Here is a 20,833-nt window from a genome sequence, read left to right as displayed (position 1 = left end):
AGGCTCAAAGAGTTCTCGAGATATCGCGCGGAAACGAAAGTGTTATAACAGACAGAATTTGCGAATTTATGACCTTGACCTTTGACCTGTTGACCTCAAAATCAATGAGGTTCTTCTTTAATTCATAGGTAGTTGCTACGCAAAATTTCATTGTGAAAGCTCAAAAGGTTCACGAGATATCGTGTGGAAACGAAAGCGTTACAGACAGACAGAAAGACGGACGGACGGACAGACCAAAATTCATATCCCACTTTTCAAGCGGGGAACAAAAAAATCTGAATGCATATACTCTGTTATCGCGATCAGTCCAGAGTTTTCTTATTATTCAATCGGGCTCAAAATCAACACAATATATAGACTCTACTTTCCTGTCAGATATGCGCGTTATACATGAACAGACTTTGAAGTTTCGTAAGATAGAGACGGGAAATATCAGTCTACATAAATATACCTAAACAAAAATGCCTACAAGTACTGTTAAAAAATGTATGATTTTTCCTTTCCACGAATTCAAACGACCTCGATTTGCTGAAAATTGATCAAATCGCGATATTTTCCGATCGCAATTTTAACCTGCTATACAGTATTCAAAGACGAAAACTGAAGTTAAAGCAACATTTTTCCATCACAATTTCCTTTTTCCCTGTCAAAAACACACGCTTCTATGAAATTATACACATGAACAACAACAAATTGCATGTATTACCATTTTTGTAATTCAATTTTCACTTATAATTTTATCAGTTACGAAAGGTTTTCCTGAAATTAAATGCCGGTTTTACTGTAAACGTCTTTATTTTTACATGTTTAATATTTCACGATTTACTACATGTACATACTTGGTTGTTTTATTTTCACGGACACTGATCATCCCTCAACTGAATATTTGCAATTTTATGAATAAAATTTAAAAATAAATTTAAAAGCAAAGAAGAGCATAGTAAAAATATGAAAAAAGCAACCAGTAAATTTAACCCGCCATTGTCTTGTCATGACCTAAAATTTTCTTATGCATTTTACCAAGTCAATATTTTCCTATTAGCAAGTAGTAAATACTCTGTATTAAAATGTATAAATATATAAATAAATGCAAGTGGACAATATTCATGATGACTGAAAATTCTTTAATTGCAAACACAGCGAAATTAAAATCACCGCAATGATTTCCACTTCTACCATATCCCTCTTCTATACACATGCATATTTACAAACTCTCTCGACACCTTCTTTCCTGTGAGAAACGTTTTGATGTAATAAGCCAATCTTGCTGCTCAATGGCTGTAAGTGCCAAGTATAGTTCAACATTTGCAATTCTCCACCGGCAAGTGGTGGCGTCTTCATATGAGTGAAAAATTCTCGAGAGTGACGTTAAACAACAAACAAATATACAAACAACACAGCAACACAAATGAAATATGTCCTTTATTAAAAAGTGGTAGAATTTATGCCAAAATTTGACTGATACAAATAATAAGGTAGCAACACCTTTTGAACAATGACAATTTGATATATATTTAAAAAATTAATAATAAAAGTACTTATTGCTCACAGAAAAGGGTCCATAAAAACTTTAAACATTTTCTGGAACTTCTTTGAAACTTAACACAAAACTTTACCCCTGGTTAATAAAAAATAAACCCTACTCTACTTCAATTGTGGTAAAGGACCTCTAGGCCTATGGATCAAACCCTTGTCACTTCATTCGAATTGTTCTGTCATTTTTGGTGTAATTCTAATTCTTACCCTAATTAAAGTGATAAAAAAAGACGCACATGTGGAAGTAATCTGTCATGGCATGCAAAAGTAGGATAACTATATTTTATCCCTCATTTAGTCGCCTCCCTTGTATTACCGTGTGTAATACAGTCATCCCAGTCAGGCCAAAATTCTGCTTTCATCCTCTCACAGTAATTACAGAGATTTTCGAACTCTGAAAAAATATAAAAGTTACAAATAAAAGAACTGAAAATAATTAAACAGATTGGAGACATTTATGGCATATACAAGGGTTGTCCCAGAATTCCGTAGACAAGCGTTGTTTTGTAGGAATACGATGTCATATATTAATGAAACTTTGTACAAAGATTAAACCAGCACTATCTAATAAATTTATGAACAAATATGGAATATCTACACAAATTAACCCTATTTAAATGATACATTTCATTGTCTGGTGTAGGAAGGCGGCGCAATACCCCAAAGTTGCAATTAAAAAACAGTATATCTCAAATCCTTCAGAAAAGTAATGTTTACCCTGTATGTTTTGATTAGAAATGAAAATTTTTAAAAACTGTTTGATTAACTATATTTCTTAAACTTTTTGTGTTTATTCTTTAATAGATATGAATTTTATAACGTTTTATATACACTCGGTTGAAATCCGACTTGAAATTGAAAAATGGCGCCGCACTGGACTATGATCATGTGTTCTAATCCTGAGTTTCTCTGTTACAGAAGTGTACAAGTCATAAATGTTTGGTAGACAAAGAAATTTTTTCTGGACCTTAATTTTTAGAATGACTGAATTGGTTTCTCTATGTATATGAAAAACGGAAACTAGAAAAAAGACAGTCATTAGAACTGGGCAAGAATGCTACTTTCAACTCCATCAAAGAAAACAGACGAAAAGCCCGCTGTAATACAGGGTTTTCAAATTATTATAATTTCATACATGTACAAGCATATACTTTGTTTACATATTTTAATGTTCATATATTACTAATTAAGATACTTTACATTTATTGCTATAATCGTTTTGTTTCATTAAAGAATCTGATTCTGGTAATAGGAATATTTTTTCCAAAATTTGAATCGTTGACCCTTGTCTTTTTTTGACGTTACTGATTGCTCCGGTTGTTAGAGAACGATATCACTTCATATCTTATTTCTCAAATTGTTTTCAAGTAAACATGATACAATATTGTAACTTATCTGCCAAGAACACGCTTTATCCTCCCAGAAAATTTCATTTTATTAAGATACATAAATTTCCTTAAAAGACATGAACTCAGTCTACGTAATTTTGGGACAACCCTCGTATGTTGATAGCAAACGGTAATCAAGCTTAAAAGTGCATCGTAACAATAAAAATTGAGAGCCTCTCTAAAACATCGGAGTTGGGATCAGGTGCCATATGTATCATGGTATCCTTAATAAAAATCTTCTAAGCTTACTTTTGAATTCCCTTTCTACAAATAAACCGAATCCATGCCAGTAGCACTGGGAAAAAATTCCAAAAATAGCACAATCCGACTGACAAGGCTTCTCTCCAAGAAAGAACTTTTTCTTCCCTAAAACATAAGTATTATTATAATAGTATAATACCAAATACAGTATCTTGTTCAATCAAAATTGGACTGTATATTGTTAAAATACATACATTTTCGTGGGACAAATTTTAAAGAAAAATATGTATTAATGGAGATTATATTTCATGTATGAATACTTGTTGCGTTGTCATTATTCCGGGGTATTTATAATGGAATTTTTTATATCATGGTGGATATGAATCTTTGTTCTCTTCTAATAGCTTGAAAACAACGAAAATTAAACTCCCACGTAAATTTGAGACTTCTCACTCTTTAAGGATGCTGGGGGTCAACAAATTAACCATAAATTAACCACCAGATTTAACTTATTTTTTTTAGATACGGTATCTTAAGCTGTCAACTATCATTTGGCAAAGGAAAAATTCATACATTTTAGTTTTAAAATTTGATCATTTTTGTATATTTTTATATAGTGCTCTTCTTTTAAAGGAGATCAAAATAGTCTGAAAATGGTAGCCACAACCCAGCCTCGTTAAAAGACATACTATTTAATTGTACATAAAACACAACAATATAATTTCACCTACCTAAGAAAGAAGAGAAGTGCTGGAGACATTCAGTAATAAGTGTTTCTACCTCCTCTTGAGAATGGCGACCCATTCCTTGCGCATGCGCTTGTTTTGTTGCTGCACGTTTCCACATTATTTTTTCTATCCAAGAAACTTCGACGTATTGAAAAATCTCTCCTTCCGTGTCGTATAGATGACGTTGTACAAATAGCGCCCTGTATTAAAAGTAAAATAACATTTATTGAATAATTTAGACCCCACCATAGTCTATTACATATATTATGTACTGGTGAAATAATATTTTTTTGGAACATAATCATATAATCAATTCTTATACTTAAACTATACCTATTGAAATAAAAGGTCAAGAATCAATCATATTTACTATTTAAAAAAATATGGTCTTTATGGACATGAAATGAAAATAAAAAATGCACGGTCTCCTTAACTAGCCTAATTACTACCAGTAGAAATATTCTTCCGCCACTTTTTGAAGAGAATAAGCAATGGCCTTTTCTTCGTCTGTGAAATCTTTGTCAAAATCTATGTTGAGTGTTTTATTGATGAACTTGATACAAAACTCTGAATCCGCCACCTCCTTCCCATTGTATTCAATCCATGTCATTTTCCCTTTGGAACTCATGTTAGTTCCACTGTCGAATTCATTCTGTGAAATTTAATATTTTTTTTAAATGCAAGCAATGCTATTAATTTTATAAAGCAACAACATACTACAGTATCCATTTTATGAATTCAGTTTGGCTTGAAGCAAGAATTCTCCATGAGACATCATACAAACAATCATTCGACGTTTTAAATCTTAGCATGTCCTTTCGTAACAACGTTATACTAGTATTCATTTTATATATAAAACACCAAACCTGATATGGAACTTTTGCCATCCTGAAATAGGTCTCCAGTTTTACAGAAAATGGAGTAAAGCTAGGGGCAAACGGTCCTCTAGATATAGTATGGTGAATAATCATGTCTCTTGGATACGATATCCTAATTTAAAAAAAAGAGAGTAAAATTACACTGTAATAATTGAAACGGTCATTTCACTGGTTCATACCAATGGTTTTAAAAGTGTGTTAGGGACATACTCTCCAAAAATCTGACAAACATATAGAAATAAATATACCCGAATAATTCAGCTAAAGCATAACTTTCATCATGGGATAAATTAGACATTTTCTTATTGACTGCTTTATGTTTCTTAGCTAACAGACGGTACATGTAATTCTTCTTTTTCTACCATATGATGTTACATAACACATTGAGGTATCACGTTGTGTTATGTGAGAAATATATTTTTATAAGAACATGTTTTGAGTACGATCAATTTTAAACCTGAAAGAATCAACTCACAAACAAATTGATGCTATGGGGTTTTCAATTACATCATTTAAAAGTCAACCGCATTTCGTAAATTTGATGGTGGATATAATGACCTTGTTAGCAATAAAACCTCATTTATTCGTATATGGGCTGACATGCAGGGATATGGTCAATTACACAGGAAAGTAATTAATTGAATTACAATTACTTTCCCAAAACCTTCAATTAAGGTAGGACAAAACACCCGTGGATTCTATTTTAACCCATTTCCTAAAAAGTACCGGAGGAAAGAAGAATAATATTACTATATTGACAACAATGAATGATCCCTGTAAGAAAAATAATAAGTTTTGGCATGTTTGCGTCATATTATGTGAAAAAATCAGAGAATCCTACATATTGGTCATTTGGGGGCTTACATTTTGGAATGCTTTTATGCTAACTAAGTGTAATAAACGAGCATGTGACAGTCTGTTATAAAATGCAGTGTAATTTTTATTCCATACAAAGTAGAGAAATTATATTTGGACACAAATATAAGGAGTCTCCATTCTTTATGTACTACTAATGTCAAGGTCATATCAAGAGGTCAAAGGTCAAATTTTGTGACGTCATCTACTTAATCTTTTAGGTTTTTTTTGCCATTGAAATTTTTTTGATCGCAAAAATATCTGGAACCATCGGTTAAATTTTCTTTATTTTTACACATTTTATTCTAAGACCCATTTGAATCATTCTGTTGATTTTTTTGTAAAAATTGAATAATACATTTTTTTCTTAAGAAAACTTAATCTGTCGGATATTTACAGGTGAATTTTCTATTCCGACGCTACGTAAGTTCTATTTTTACTTAATATTTTACTCAAATTTTCCAGTATCAAGTTGACTTACTAACTTAAAGCAACAAAAAGGTTATCTTTATTAAAAGTATTACACAAATTTGCAATAGATCAATGGATAATTCTAAAAGAAGGCTCATTCTCAAGTCTAATGTCTGATTTCACAATCTTACAGGAGACTGATGGGCCATATTTCAGACTATGTGGGCAAAAAATGTGCGGTTGAATTTCTTTCATATCATGTATGAAGAGAGATTTTGTATCCTAGAACAAAATCTCAAAGTTTCAGGAAAATTTAGTTTGAGGAAAAATTTGGCCTATCTATTCTGGATTTTGAAATGTAATTAATTATATTACAGTTACTTTGTAAATGTAATTAATTAAATTACAAATTACAGGAATAAAAGTAAATAGTCATGTACAATTGTAAATTCCTTTATATTTATCCCACTAATTATTTTAAGAATCCGTAGGAGAAGAAGGTGCAGAAAAAAATTACAAGTTCCTTAACTTGCAGATTTGCATGAAAAAGATTGTGCAGATGTACTAAAATGAGCCTCACACTTGTTGATAAGGAGTATCTCTACTATCAAAAAAAAAAGCTTGGCAAATGTAATTTATCAAAAAGATCAGCCGAATTATTTTGTGTATTATAACGCCAGTGAGAACTCTGAATTTCCCCTACTTTCACTTTCATTTTTAGAGGTTCCCACAGACGGATGCATTTTGCCGGAAAACGAACCTGACATGCAACCTCGAGATTGTAACCAATGAAAGACAACTTGATTTGCTTTGCTTTGAGGGGTCACTCACTGATGAACGAAAATTAGGGACATTGCTATGAGAAGAAACGTTAACATTGTCGCCTATGGGAAAACAATTAGTGAACTTTATGTGTACCCATATTATTTTACCACATTTTTTTTTACAATAGCAATAATATTATTAAAATCTTCTTACAATTTTCAAATGTTGTGTCCCCTAACCTAATATCTATTAGATTTGAAGACTGTCAAGCTGAAGATTCTTTCTATTGGGGTATTTATGAGAAAAATGAATACATGTATAAACTCTTTAGTAGAAAGTTAACTTATCGTTTTACCTTAATTCATCTGTTAGAAATTTGGAATCAGTTTTAAGCTTTCCAATAAATTTATGTTAAACGTACAGTTGATGCTTTTTGTCTTAATATTTCCTTATTTCAGCATCATAAGCTTATCACAAAGTGTGGGTATTTGAATTATTCTGTGCCAAACTACAATTTAAAGTCAAAGAATGTGTATAAAAAATACCAAAAGACGAAGTCAAAATGTGTGAAAATTTTTATTTAGGAATAAGTACATAATAGCCCCAGGACACTTTAATTAGCACCTGTTAATAACTTCTATTACAAGCTGAAAATATGGCATACAAAAGGATAAGAAGTATTGGACTTTTTTATTTTCACATGGATTCATTAATTCAAAAATCAAAATATGAAATCATCTTTACATACTTAACAAAGATTAATTTGATTTAAATGTTTAGAGAAATGAAAAGGGGCATTATAAACAGCAATTTATTTAAAGAGTGAAATATGACTATGTTAAAATTCTTTTAAAGAATTTTAGTATAAAAATATTTGGTCGAAACGATCAGTTAAACCTTTCTTAAATAATGTTTATGAGATTGAGGGGGTGGGGACTATTTTTTATTTATTTAAAATCAGTGTAATTGAATGTAATTGAAAAGTTATTGTATGTCTTTTTTGGAAAGTCATTAGTTAAATTACAATTACTTGTAATTTAACATTTGACCAATTACAAAATACTTTCAATTACATTGCAATTTGTAATTAATTACAGTCAATTACCATTACACATTACCATTATCCCATTCCTGCTGACATGTTTTATATATCGTTAGTCCTTTCTTTGTATACATAATTGATCACGGGCTTTTTCGTCTACTTAAGCTATACATAGGGCTCGCAGCGGGTAAAGAAGGGATGCTTAAACTACTCTTCCCAGGCGATCATTTCTTTCTGGGTCCGTGGTCTATGTATCTTCTGTTCACAGATTTGTATATTTCATTTGATTTCGTCGGATCATAATCTTCACCCTCTGAATTTCATATAATTTATTTTTAAACTACGACTGAGATGTAATTAAAACGCTCGGGGGAAAAATATAATTAAAGTATTTCATTACCACATTTCAATACAATACTTTACTAGTATTTCATCAACGAATCAACTCGTAGAATTGTATATCGCTGTTGATTAGATCTTCATTTGACTCCTCTGGCTTTCTATATTTAAGTATATAGAAAAAAAGACACAAAAATTGTTTTACAGGAAACCTACTTGATTTTCTTCTTGCATCTATTATATACATTGATGACAACTACTCCAATAACGGCAGCCACACAAATCTCTTTTAGATGAGCAACTATGGTTGTTTTCACGCCATCCATGTTTGATCTGCTTATTGTAAATTATTATAATATCCTTGTCGTCGCTCTATTATACCACTGCAAATGTTCAAGGTCAGCCTGTATATCGCTCTAACGTACACGGATGCATTATGCAACGCTTGTCTGTTTCATTTGTATGTTTCATATTTATGACGAATGATAAGTATTTCCGTTCTATAAAAGCAACTGATAATTTTATAGTGTAGAAGATGGACATATATACACTGAACCAAACTTCTTAGTGTTCACCTAACATTTTTTTTAGTTTTAAAGAACAAATGCATACCTTAAATAATTTCTTTAATTCATGGTTAATGATGCATATTTTAGTTCGATGTTGCGTAAATTTCATGTAAGTATCTCGTCAGAATTTTAAGCAAAGTATCATGGAAATTAAGTACTCTCAAAATGAAAATTCACACAAAATAATCTCTATGTAGTAATTTCTGCACACCATCCTTACTGATGGATACCATGTACCCCTGAATCGGATTATTGACAATCTGCTGTTGTCAAACCTTCTGTATAGATCTTTTCAAACCGTTGAAATTGGGGGGGGGGGGGGCTTTGACATTCCTTATAAAACTTCCAAATGTGTTAAATGTTAATCAATACTTATCATTCGTCATCTACAGAATTCTATGGAGAGCGCTCATGGTTTGTTTAGTTGAATATTTTCTGACTTTATTCTAAATACGATATATGTAATATTTTTCAGTTTTTTAAAATGTTTTTAAAAAGTCCATGTTAGAGATTAAAAAACATCTCGTACAAATGTTAAAAGTGTGTAAAATGTCAAACGTATTATTTTATTTAGCATCAATACAATCGTTATAATAATAATAAAAAAAAAAAAAACATTACAATTTAATATTTCAAAACTTGGCTACAAATTCTTAATTATAATTATTATGAAATATTCTTTGAACATTAAGACTTTGAATATGATAAGAACATACATTTTCTAGAACAAAGCCTAACCAAAATTTACTAAAATTGTAAAAATAATATAATGAGGAATATTGTCTAGATATTTTTTGAATGACCCCAGCATTATAAAGTATGACAACAGTACTGTTCTTTTTTCAGAAATTATTGGTATTTAACCACTAAAGGTTAAATCTATTTATCAGAGTGAAATAAATATTTATGGTCTGGTGGAAAATGCATCGGGTTCATTGGACAATCTGTACGGTATGTATCAGTTCCATTTATAATTTGGAGATATTAGTAGCACCTAGCAATTAGGGAACTCTGACGTCACGGCACTTATTCGTCATCAGTTTGTGCTGAAACTTTTACCCACCCTCCCATTCCTTTCAAACAAAGGTCGACTAGGATTTTTAGAATTGTGTGTTAAGTTCAATATAAACTGGTCATACATGGTTCACATTTTTTTGGTTTCTCCGAAGTTTTGTTTACAGTTTTTTGTCTCTCCTTTTCCTTTTTCCTGCCGAGTATTTTTTATCGTTTCAAATTGTATTTTTCAAGCCCAGCTGCATCATTACAAGGGATCCCTCGTTACGGCCACCTGATTGTAGCAACCTTACATACCAGCAGTTCATGCAAGTCATGCGTATATTGGGCTTACCAGTAGGCTCATTGAACTCTTTTTCAACATTTTAACAGATGTTTTTAAGTGTGGACTAGTCAGTGGACATCTGTGCCCAGGGTTCACATTTTCTAAGGATGCCATTACAAAAGGCACTATATAATTATATCAATAGTGGTTGAGAGTGCATTTCAATAGCAAACATAGCTCCTATTGAAATAATTATATCAATAGTGGTTGAGAGTGCATTTATTGCTATTGAAATCCACTTCAACCAAATTGATATAACACTAATCACTATGTTTGCAAAATACTATTTTTATAATTATTTCAATAGTGGTCGTTATTTCAATAGTAGTTGCAACAATGCCATTACTAAAGGTGGTATATCTCTGCTTTGCATTGAAGGTTATTTATCATCTACTATTGTTATTATGCTGTTTGGATAATTCAACTAGTATTTTTTTAAGGTTTCATCTTTGATAATGAAGAAATTTTAACACAGAGAATAGAACGAGTACAATGTAATAGTTTATCAACACGAAATAAAATAAAAAAAATATGTGGTGTGTTTGAAAATAATATTTAGTATATCATACCTAAATACTTTAATGTTAGAAAACGTAATAAAGCGCTGCTTACGAAGTCAGAATATCAAAATGTTGTAATTGGTTATAAGAAATGAATACATTTTTGTGCAAGAGTAAGGTTTAGAAATATTTTTAGTTATAAAAAAAAGAAATACAACAAAATAATGCTTTATTTTGATGATTACAATCTAAGGCAAATTATTTGTTTCATAAGTATCTTTTTTTAAAAGTGTGTTAGGTATCTCCACAGTAAAACAAAGAGCATCCTCTTAATGCACTTCAAAAAAAATTCTTATTCAATTGTTGTTTCTCAAAATTAACATATTTTGAAAAAAAATAGAAACGAAATTTAGAAATTTCTTTTTGATTTTGTGCCGATTTTAACGCATTTTGAAAAAAATTAAAGTGCATTGCCACAATGCTTGTATATCATAAGTTTATAACCATGATTAATAATCATTATATATAAACCAACAACTAAACATGATTTCGGTGCATTACATATATATATCTCTTGAGTATAGTCCATCTTGTCTGTTCATCATTCAAATGAGAATTAACAAATGTTCATCTAATATGTTAAAGTCTCTTAAATTACATGTTCAGGTCTCTAGAATATTGTATCAAACTTCAAGTTCACAGACCTGAAATAAGATATCGTGAAATAATCTAATAAACGACCTTGTAACAAGTAGTTGTCCTTGGAAGGAAAAAAGCCTGTCTCAACCCAAAAACAAAAGACATGCACAGGGCTTAATTATTGCCAAAATATAGCTGAAGTATTGCTGACATTAAGCAATCAATCACTCTTGAGTAAATGCTTTAATCACAGCGCCATATAGGTGATCAACTAATATTTTACATACGCAGCTATATTACATGATATGTAAGGTTTTCAAAATGTGTAAATTTTGTTACAATTTACATGTATTTGTATCTAAGTTTGACTTCACTTGTTAACTTGATAGGTAAATTAAAGCCAAGTGCAAAACAGAGTGTGAAGACATAACGTTGTTTCTAACGTGATGAACCCTGATAAGAAGAAGGTATGGTTTAAGCTTTATGTTGCCCTAAAAATGTAATGCCATCAAAAAGTTATGAAACTAGCTTAAATATTAGTTAAGTATATGACTTTGATAAATCAGGAAAGAATATGGCACAAAGAATTACCATTCTGCACATATGACGTCATAAATGTGATGTATTTTTGTATTTTTAACAGAAAAAAGCCTCAAATTAGCCAATCTGAATGGTAATTTTCCTTTAGAAAATAGTGTCCACAGCCGTCGCCCACTTTAATTTTTTGATATGTGCAAAAAACAATAAAAAAAAATCACACATCTCAAAATCTTTGTGGGCAATGCCTTTGGACAATATTTTCTGAAAGAAATTCCATTGAAAATTGGTGTCTTCTGCAACTTTTGAAGAAAATACGGGGAAATGCACATGTTTATGACGTCACAATTACTAATTAAAACACGTGTGAGAAAAATTTGTATGATTTTTACTGCATGGAATTTCGATGATTCAGAAAGCATTAGTTTTTATCTTTTACACCAGTTTTAATTTTTAGAAAACCATAGGGCAAGATTTGGATAAAAAACAATACCTTGTTCTTTGTTCTTTAAAAGTACAAAAGTCGCATTGACACAAATCATTAACGGAAATACATGTATACGGATCAAGTTTTGTACCATATATTAGAATTAAGCGTATCTTATTCTACATGAAAAGTTCCTGGAGAAAGACTAAATTTTGCAAATAGAGTAAATATTTCATGAGAGTAACGTTGCAACCTACCTACATACATGTAGGACATTTTCAACAATACATTGTACTTTATTCAAACTAGAGATGGTGAACTTAAAAAAAAACTTTACGGACAACAAAATCAAGCCGTGTAACGAATTGTGACATTTTTGCACACGTCAAAAATAATTTTAAAAACCAAACAAACGAAAACTTACGTTCTATTTTTTTTGTTTCGAAATCATATTAACTATTGGTAGCTTTCAGTCTGGTAGACGTCTTTGTAAAGAGATTCATGGTGAAGTTCCTTATCAGCTTTAACCTTTTCTGTCGCAGTTTTGACCTCATCTACAACTTCTTCCACTATAAACTAGAAAATAAAGAAAATAAACGACTATCATATTGTAAAGTTTGAATTTACAATACCTGATTATAGCTTCATAATATAGCCTTCTTGAAGTTTTGAGTCGGGACATTTGTAGCCAGAGAGTCGAGAGAGAGTAACCAAATAATTTACACGATGTCACCTGATTCAGTCTTAAATGTTTTGAAGGTCCTTATTTGCCCTGATAATGTCTCATTTTACTTTTAATTCGTTTTCGTCTGTCAGGTTTTCATTCAAAATCTTCTTCTTAAAAATCTCTATGGGGTCCCGTGTTTGTCTTATATGTTCTATTTCGTGTTTTGATCTGTAACTTTATTTAAAGGGACAATAATAAGTACGTTTGAACTTAAGAGAGATCTAAAATTATTGAAATTCTAAGTATGTTTGTCAAAACATAGAGACAAAACATTAAGTTACATTAAACAACACTTCTCCTTCACAAATTCTTTGTAATGCTTTTTCTGACAAAAACACAAACTACAGTGTACTTTAAAATTAAACTACAGCAAATTATTCTCGCTTATTTTGCAATTTAATTTTCACTTATAATGATTTCAGTTATGAAAGAATTTAAATGCCAGTTTTGTTTTTCTGTATAAATGTGTACATTTACAGCTTTTTTTCGACATCTTCTATTCTGTGTTAAATGATATGCTGTAATCTTTCTCAAGGCCTTCATCCTTTGCACTGTGTCCACTGTACCTATATGACATCGTTTCGACTAGAATTGGACCATTTTCTAAGGCGTATCTTTTGGCAAAAACAAAGGCTTCTCGAACAGCTAGCACATCCATTCCATTAACCTATCAAAAATGTGTTCTTGTATGTGTTTAAGCTTTTTTTATGGTTTTTCTGTTTATATTTGTAAGCTTTTTTGTTTACTTAAAACGGAGATGAGAAGATCTTTCATTAATTTGCAAAAGGGATAAATTGAAAGTTTATTGGTTAAGTCTTTTTCTTAGAAAGATTTATTGCAATCAGACTTTAAACTGCAGGAGGAGCAGCAGTTTGAAAATATTTCATTTTATTTCTTTTTAATAACCATGGTGACACCGTTCACCGAAATTAAAAACCGATATACAGAATCATGAACCTTCATTTCTGATTCAAAATAAAAAAATAAAAAGTTCAACAGATAAGTAGGGTGTAAAAATCTGTGCTGGCTGTCACCCTCTCTGCTTTCGTAAAATATATTATTATCACAATGGTAGATACAAGTAAGGTATTGGCCATATTGAAGGCTTCAAATATCTGACCCTGATTTGCCGCACCTTCTCCATAGATCGAAACAGACACATTAGGCTTCTTGTCGTATTTCATAGCAAAGCCTACACCAGTTCCAAGGGATACCTTAAGTAGAGTAAAAATTCATATTGCATAAAAAAGAAGCTGTTTCTTATCGTGTGTGATCACTAGACAATCTCTGCTCCTTTGGGGATTAATTATTTTAACAGTGTTTAGAATAAAACCCTTTCATCAGTTTTGTAATGAATATAATTATATGCAAATTATTATTAAAATACCTCTACGATAATTCTACAAAAAAATCTGTCCATACATTTGTAGAGTTTATTTTGAAAAGTTCACAGTGAAGAATTCAGGGAAAAAAACTCTCTGAGATTGTGACTGCTAATTTTTCAGACGATAAATTTTATACCCTCTTAAAATATTTTTGTATTGATTAAAGTTTTTCAGACGGATCACTGTTCGTTATCTCCTTTTACATTCTTAAAAATAGATCTACTGTTCGTTATCTCTACCTTTTACATTCTTAAAAATAGATCAAGAAGAAACATCCACCGTTGATCCGATTATTCCAAAGCCACCAAGTAAGTTTCTCGAGTAAAGATGCATGGCACCACCTTTCCCTTTGCAGCAACCAGTTGATTTCCCTGTGGAAAATGGAATAAAATTGATGAGGATACTCTTCGAGTTGAAAAACGAGAAAAAGTCAGAGTATTTTAAGGTTAAACAAGTTACAGCGAAATTAAACTGCATAAACAAGGAAAGTTGAAGATACTAGTAGATAAGATAATATCGTCTCGTTTTCATTAAAGGAAACGTTGGGTCTGTAATAACTTTTTGATATTTCATTCATTGAATGGTCATTCATGAATTTTACCTGATACTGTCATTTGTTTTTACTTAAATATAAAGTAATAAGACACCAAAGTTATGAGTGAACTCATATAACTCTATAACTCTATACGTGTATGCCAAGGTTAAAGTTTTTTCATAAGTACGGAAATCTCCAAGGTCAATGTCAAAAGGTCAAGGCCATATGTAAAGTATTCAATCCCTAGCCCTAACACTTTAAAATTATGGCCAAGGTTAAACATTTGAAAAAGAAGGTCAAACTCCAAGGTCAAGGTCACAATTCTTGATATCAAATGAAAGATCTTGTCATAGGAATTAAATATGAAAAGTATGAAAGCACTAGCACTAGCACTTACCCTACAAAATTATAGTCAAGGTTAAAGTTTTTGCGGACAAACAGACAGACAGACAGCTAGACACACGGACGGACACTACAAAAATTAAATACTCCGAAACTTCGTTTACGAGGGCACAAATATGTATACATATCTGAAAGTCGAGTTGAAAGCCAGATCAAGTGATTATTTTAATGGAATACAAGAATTAAAAGTGCAAAACAGTGCCAAAGGTCCAACAAGGTCACAAAATGTTGTCAATAAGGACCCCTATCAACCTTTTAGTGGAGTTTTGCGAGAAGCACTGGCTGACTTATACAGTTGAATATATACGGAGGTACAGAATTAATAGTAGATTAAAAAAACCTTTGTAGTGGTTATAGGTAGGGTGTTAAGGGCACTAACATGTGAAGACCAGGAGTGAAGGTTATGGACGTCGTTGTTTTCTTTAAAGACAACTTATTTGCGCTTTGAAATAGCGTGTTACTCTATTGTTTATTCAAATATTGAGCAGTATTATTTACGTTATATAAAAGTTATTGATATCTATACTGTTTATAAGGATATCTGTATAAATTTAAGCATTTTAGGCATATTGAAAATCGTAAGTTTTTCTATGCTTACCCAAAAATTCTGCCAGAATCTCCTCTGTTGGTATCCCTCTAACATAGGCCCAGCCATGGACACGGTAAGTACCCACAACTACGTCATCCTGTGTAATGGCCGCCTCTACTCCGGAGCGCACGGCTTCCTGATTTTGATACTATTGTTTGCAGTCGACTGTAAAGTTTTACGTTACGTCACGATCTAGTTTTGACAGTCGACCAATCACGTGAATTGTTTACGCTGGATGCATCTGACGAAAAAGATCGTGAAGTAATGTGAAACTTTACAGTTAGCTGCAAACAATAGTAATAGAGGAAGGAGAAGAATAACTATTATTAATATCTTAACTTCTTTACCTTTAACTCTTTGTCAGTAAAATATGTTCAAAAATATGTTCAATTCAATTCATTTAAGGAAATTGGAAACTAGTATTTCTTGACGTATTGATTCGATTCATTCTTCTCTTAAGTATAATTGACCAACTACAATATAGTGAAACAAGTTAAACATACAGGGCAGTAAACATAAAACACACTTGTTACACTGTAAATAGAGCAAGACCTTAAACTTAAATTACGGGATTGGTTTAAATAAGGAGGAAAAGGGATGATTTCTACTCCGTGGCATCTGATCCGAACACTGATGATTTTAGATGTCTGTTTTTGCTCTGCGAACGATTTGAATTGTTTTGATGGATGTTTATATCTTGGTTACTTTTTTGTTTACACTATATCTTATTGACAAGTTCTTGATTAATTTAAAACGATCAATAATTATTGCTTCTTTTTTGGAAGAAATAATGTTCATTTGTGTTTTATCAAGAACACAATTTAAAAAAAATACTAATTATTTGAAAATTATGAAAAATGTAGTATTTGTTGGAATATGAATTCATTTCTGATTCAAAATAAATAAAAAGTTCAACAGATAAGTAGGTGACATGGTTGAGGTAAAATTATACCAATCTTTATGTAATATTTTGCTGAGTAATTCAAGAATGAGAAACAATATACGAGGGTCATTCAAAAAATACGTAGACAATGCTTCTCATTGTCATATGATTATTACAAGATTATAGATCAACACATTTTCGTAAACATAAACATTTATTTTGTCGAAGTGTGAAGTTTCATTCCATTTGATTAATAGAACTCATGTTAGCCAAAATTTATATCAACATGTTTTGTTACCACGGAGCACGGTTAACCAATATTGTAACGTCAACAACAACGCTGAGAAAGTTTGTCAAAAGTATACTTATTTTTATATTTCAAACACAGTCTGTAGTGTCTTCTCCATTCAAAACACATATCCACAACACTTAACACCTAGTTTGCTAACAATTGTACAAATATAGCTTGAATAAGAATGTTATTGTTTTCAAATACTTTAAATTACTATGCAACTCTATTATTTCTGCAACATTGAAGCACACATCACGTTCAATGACATTCCTAACTCTTTTGACAATATTTTTATCTTTGACCTGTTTCTTTACAGACAATCCATCGTCCGATTCAAACTCGCTACCACTCAAAAATTGTATTTTTAATTTAATACAAATACACAGATTATTTTTCATACAGATCCTGGTTTAAAAGGATTTTTTAAGCTTGTAGAAGAAGTTTCCTGAGTGTAAAGTCTAATTTTATTGCTACTTGCTGCTCCGTGACGTCATGGTTTTTTGCCTTTTTCAATCAAGTCCTTAGGTATTTAGAAGCTGATATCTTTTAAATGGAGCGAGATATTACATAACCTGATTTTATTTTAATTAATACAACAATACTTTATTTAAATATGTAAATTTTATTTCGTTTCAGTTCCATTTATTAGAGTTATAGCTGTAAATACTATAAAGTGAAAATTAGAAAAAATACTCAATTTTGACGGTGCTCCGTGACCCCATTTTTGCTGTTCCTAATCCTTGGTAATTTTAATAAATATGAAGATACATTCCAATTTTTTTATTCAAATTATTTGAATCTGTTGTTAAAATAGTTGTACCAAATTTGGATATAATATGACGTTGAATAAAAAAGTTAGAACAAAAGTCTACGAACTTTTTGAATGACCCTCGTACATGTATCAGAGCAAACGATAATAACAAAAGCTTGAATAATATAGATAATATCAGGAAAAAAGATGAACATAAAAGGGTCATATTTTAGTGGGGCATCCTCAAAGGTTTTGTTATTATTAAAAAGAACTTTTTTGAAGACCTCAGAGGATCAATTTTTTACCATTCCTGGACATAAATGAAGAAGTCCCCAAATATTTTTTGATCAAACAATTTTTGCGCTACATTCCTTATTTCTCTCATTCCTGACATCATTTTAAAATACTTGAGGGCATCCTTCCTTGAAAGGGTTGTTCTAGTTGTCTAGTCTATGAAACTGGCAAGGCTGATCAAGAAAAAAAATGAATAAATGATGGGAAATAAACAGTAAAATTGTTCAACCCTTTTAGGTTTTTTCAAGAAGAAAAATCGATATCAAACTGAAGCTTATTTTTCATGAATCAAATACCTTTTAAGTTTAGTATAGGTTTCGTACTTAAATATCAGATTTTGTTTTTATATGATATTTAAACACTAGTACCTTTATTTCAAAAACAGCCTCTTCGACAAAACTACGACTAATAAAGCGTTGCAGAAGCATCTGCAAAAAAATATTATGTCAATGTCGACCACAAAAAAGTCAAACACATTTTGAGAAAAAAAATTAATCAAATCTAATGAAATTTTTTACAAATTTTTACCTTAAAAATTGTCAAATTTCTCATTCCAAAATATCCATCATTATTACAGAAATTAAACCAAAAGACATTACCCTTCCACAACTTTTCGCATATGAATGAACCTTTTCCTGCATGTGTTGCAATATTTAAGTTCTCGACATATGGTGCATATAGCAGATTCAAACGAGTGAGTATGTAAAAAATTCTTACACTTCATATACAAAAGGTTTACCCAGTAATTTGCATTATAAAGATAATAATAATAAGTTTAAAAATATATTTAAAATGAATCGACGTCATCTTTATATTTGAGTTTCACAATGTCTGTAACGTTAAGGTTTCGTAAAAGGTCAACATGTCAAAAAAATATTTTTACAATGGCTCCAAAACTATGTGAGGTATAAAGTTTAAACTTCTAACTTTAATTTTATTTATAAATATCATTGATTAAGATATAGGGCATAAATTGAAAACAAATATTTTAAAAAAGACATTTTTTTTTTAGAAAAAATGTATCAAAAAAGGTGCATATTGAAAGAAAATGCACCTGCTTAATTCTGCACTATGTCCATTTTGTGAAAACCGTTATTGCAGAGATAATACATACATTTATATGTATATCAGTAAAGGTCAAGTTGGACCTGAATGGACACTGAAAGGCTGTTCTTGAAAGCACGACATGTATGAAGACAGGCTTATCTGCCATTTGCATTGTACTTTCAGTTTGAAAATCTTAACATTTGGTCAAAATAAACAGATAAAAAAACTTCCCAGAGGCTATGGAAGTCCAATTTGCCCTTCATTGATAAGCATTTATTGCTTCTTCAATGATGGCTTTCATTAAAAGCATTTAGGTTCATTTTTAAACAATTATGTAGACATTTTGCAAGAGAATTTTTCTCAATAAATATTTTTTTTCTAAGTATTTGTTATCAGGTGATACTTTCTATCTGTTAATCAATGAAAGGTTTAAAATGTTTAATGTTTATAATCTGTAAGAGACTTAACTTTATGCCTCACATACTTTTGGAGCTATTGTAAAAATAAATTGTCGAACACATTGATCTTTGACCAAACTTTAACCAAAATTTGTGATATATAATGTAAAAAAATACAATAATGTATCAAGAATTTTTTTTTGCGTTATAATTTAAGTAAGTTTTATGCTATTGGAATTGTTTGATAAATCATTGTTTTTTGGGTTTTTTTATTCAGTATCTTTGGAATTCTCTTTGATCTCGCAGGTATCATGTCATGTTTAGCAATTTTATAAGTTCTTCAGTTGTACTGCAGATTCTTCCGTTATCTTTTTACACTATCTTGTAATTAAAAAGTTTCCACTGTTAATTCTAACCCATTCGTATGCTTCCCCTTTATTGTATGCTAATGGACTTTTACGAGAAGCACTGACTTCTACAGTTGACAGTTTACTAGGACATTTTAACTTGTATCATGTACGGAGGTACAGAATTGATAATACATAAGAAAACCAATCTAGTGGTCATAGGTATGGTGTTAGGGGCACTTACATGCAAAGGCCGGGAGTTGAGGGTAGGGTGGTTGTCGTTTGTATGTGCATTGCTATAACCAGTTATTTTCATTAAATTAAATGTTGAGCTAAATCTTTATATCGTAAAATAGCTTCCGTACATTTTCCTAGTATAAAAGTAAGCCGTCAATTGTAAAGGTCAGCGCTCCTCGTAAAAGTCCAATAGCCAATCCAAAATATTTATCATGGTCACGAGTTTTGATGCAATGGTAGCTTATCCTTTTACCAAGAGCGTGACAGTTTTCTTGATAGGGCATGCCAAAATTTGTGTTCCGATTTTCATAATACTCATCGACTTCATGTTTGATTTCAATGCTACAAACACTTTGCATATGAAATACAGGACCCAGCAATACTACTTTCAATACTGACCATTAAATGATTGTTCACTAGTATGCAGTTAACAACATTACATGTGGACATGTAGATCACTATTTATTTTCAAGAACTTCATTTTTAGCGTAATTATCAAGACAGTGCACTCGCAAAAATTTAATTATCACCTATATACTATTTTAATAGTATCCATTGGCTTTAAATGGAGCAATAACCACAATTTTTGTCTCGGTAATTATAATCAAGAGTCAATGACTATCTCGCTAAAATAATGTGTCGCGAAAATTTAGTGATCTACAGTACAGTACATGTACTTCCTATAATGAATAAACCGAAAGCGATTTAGTACAATAGTAGCAGAGTAGCCTTTTATTTTTCTTATACAAATCACGAATATGTCATAAAACCTTCCGTTGACTGACCACTTGT

General features: G+C 31.0%; 1 protein-coding gene across 1 annotated transcript; it reads right to left on the bottom strand.

The window, feature by feature from the left end:
• Positions 1-1,510: 1,510 nt before the first annotated feature.
• On the bottom strand, positions 1,511-8,538 carry LOC134257688 (failed axon connections homolog). The gene is made up of 6 exons (XM_062740280.1): positions 8,360-8,538; positions 4,720-4,843; positions 4,303-4,505; positions 3,857-4,053; positions 3,174-3,290; positions 1,511-1,930 (listed from the first exon to the last, which is right to left on the bottom strand). The coding sequence occupies exons 1-6, from the start codon at positions 8,467-8,469 to the stop codon at positions 1,827-1,829; spliced, it is 855 nt and encodes a 284-aa protein (XP_062596264.1). The 5' UTR covers positions 8,470-8,538; the 3' UTR covers positions 1,511-1,826.
• Between the last annotated feature and the right edge of the window lie 12,295 nt (positions 8,539-20,833).

Source organism: Saccostrea cucullata, unplaced genomic scaffold (genome assembly GCF_032062105.1).
Source record: "Saccostrea cucullata isolate Sc308-1 unplaced genomic scaffold, CSIRO_AGI_Scuc_v1 ctg2763, whole genome shotgun sequence".
Taxonomy (NCBI): Eukaryota; Metazoa; Mollusca; class Bivalvia; order Ostreida; family Ostreidae; genus Saccostrea; species Saccostrea cuccullata.
This window is presented reverse-complemented; position numbering and strand designations above follow the sequence as displayed.

Coding starts and splice junctions, on each gene's coding strand:
- LOC134257688 (XM_062740280.1), bottom strand. CDS start 8,469: ATGGATGGCGTGAAAACAACCATAGTTGCTCATCTAAAAGAGATTTGT. Junction 4,844..8,359: donor AGATGCAAGAAGAAAATCAA/GTAGGTTTCCTG, acceptor TTTTTAAATTAG/GATATCGTATCCAAGAGACA. Junction 1,931..3,173: donor TGTAGAAAGGGAATTCAAAA/GTAAGCTTAGAA, acceptor ATATTTTTTCAG/AGTTCGAAAATCTCTGTAAT.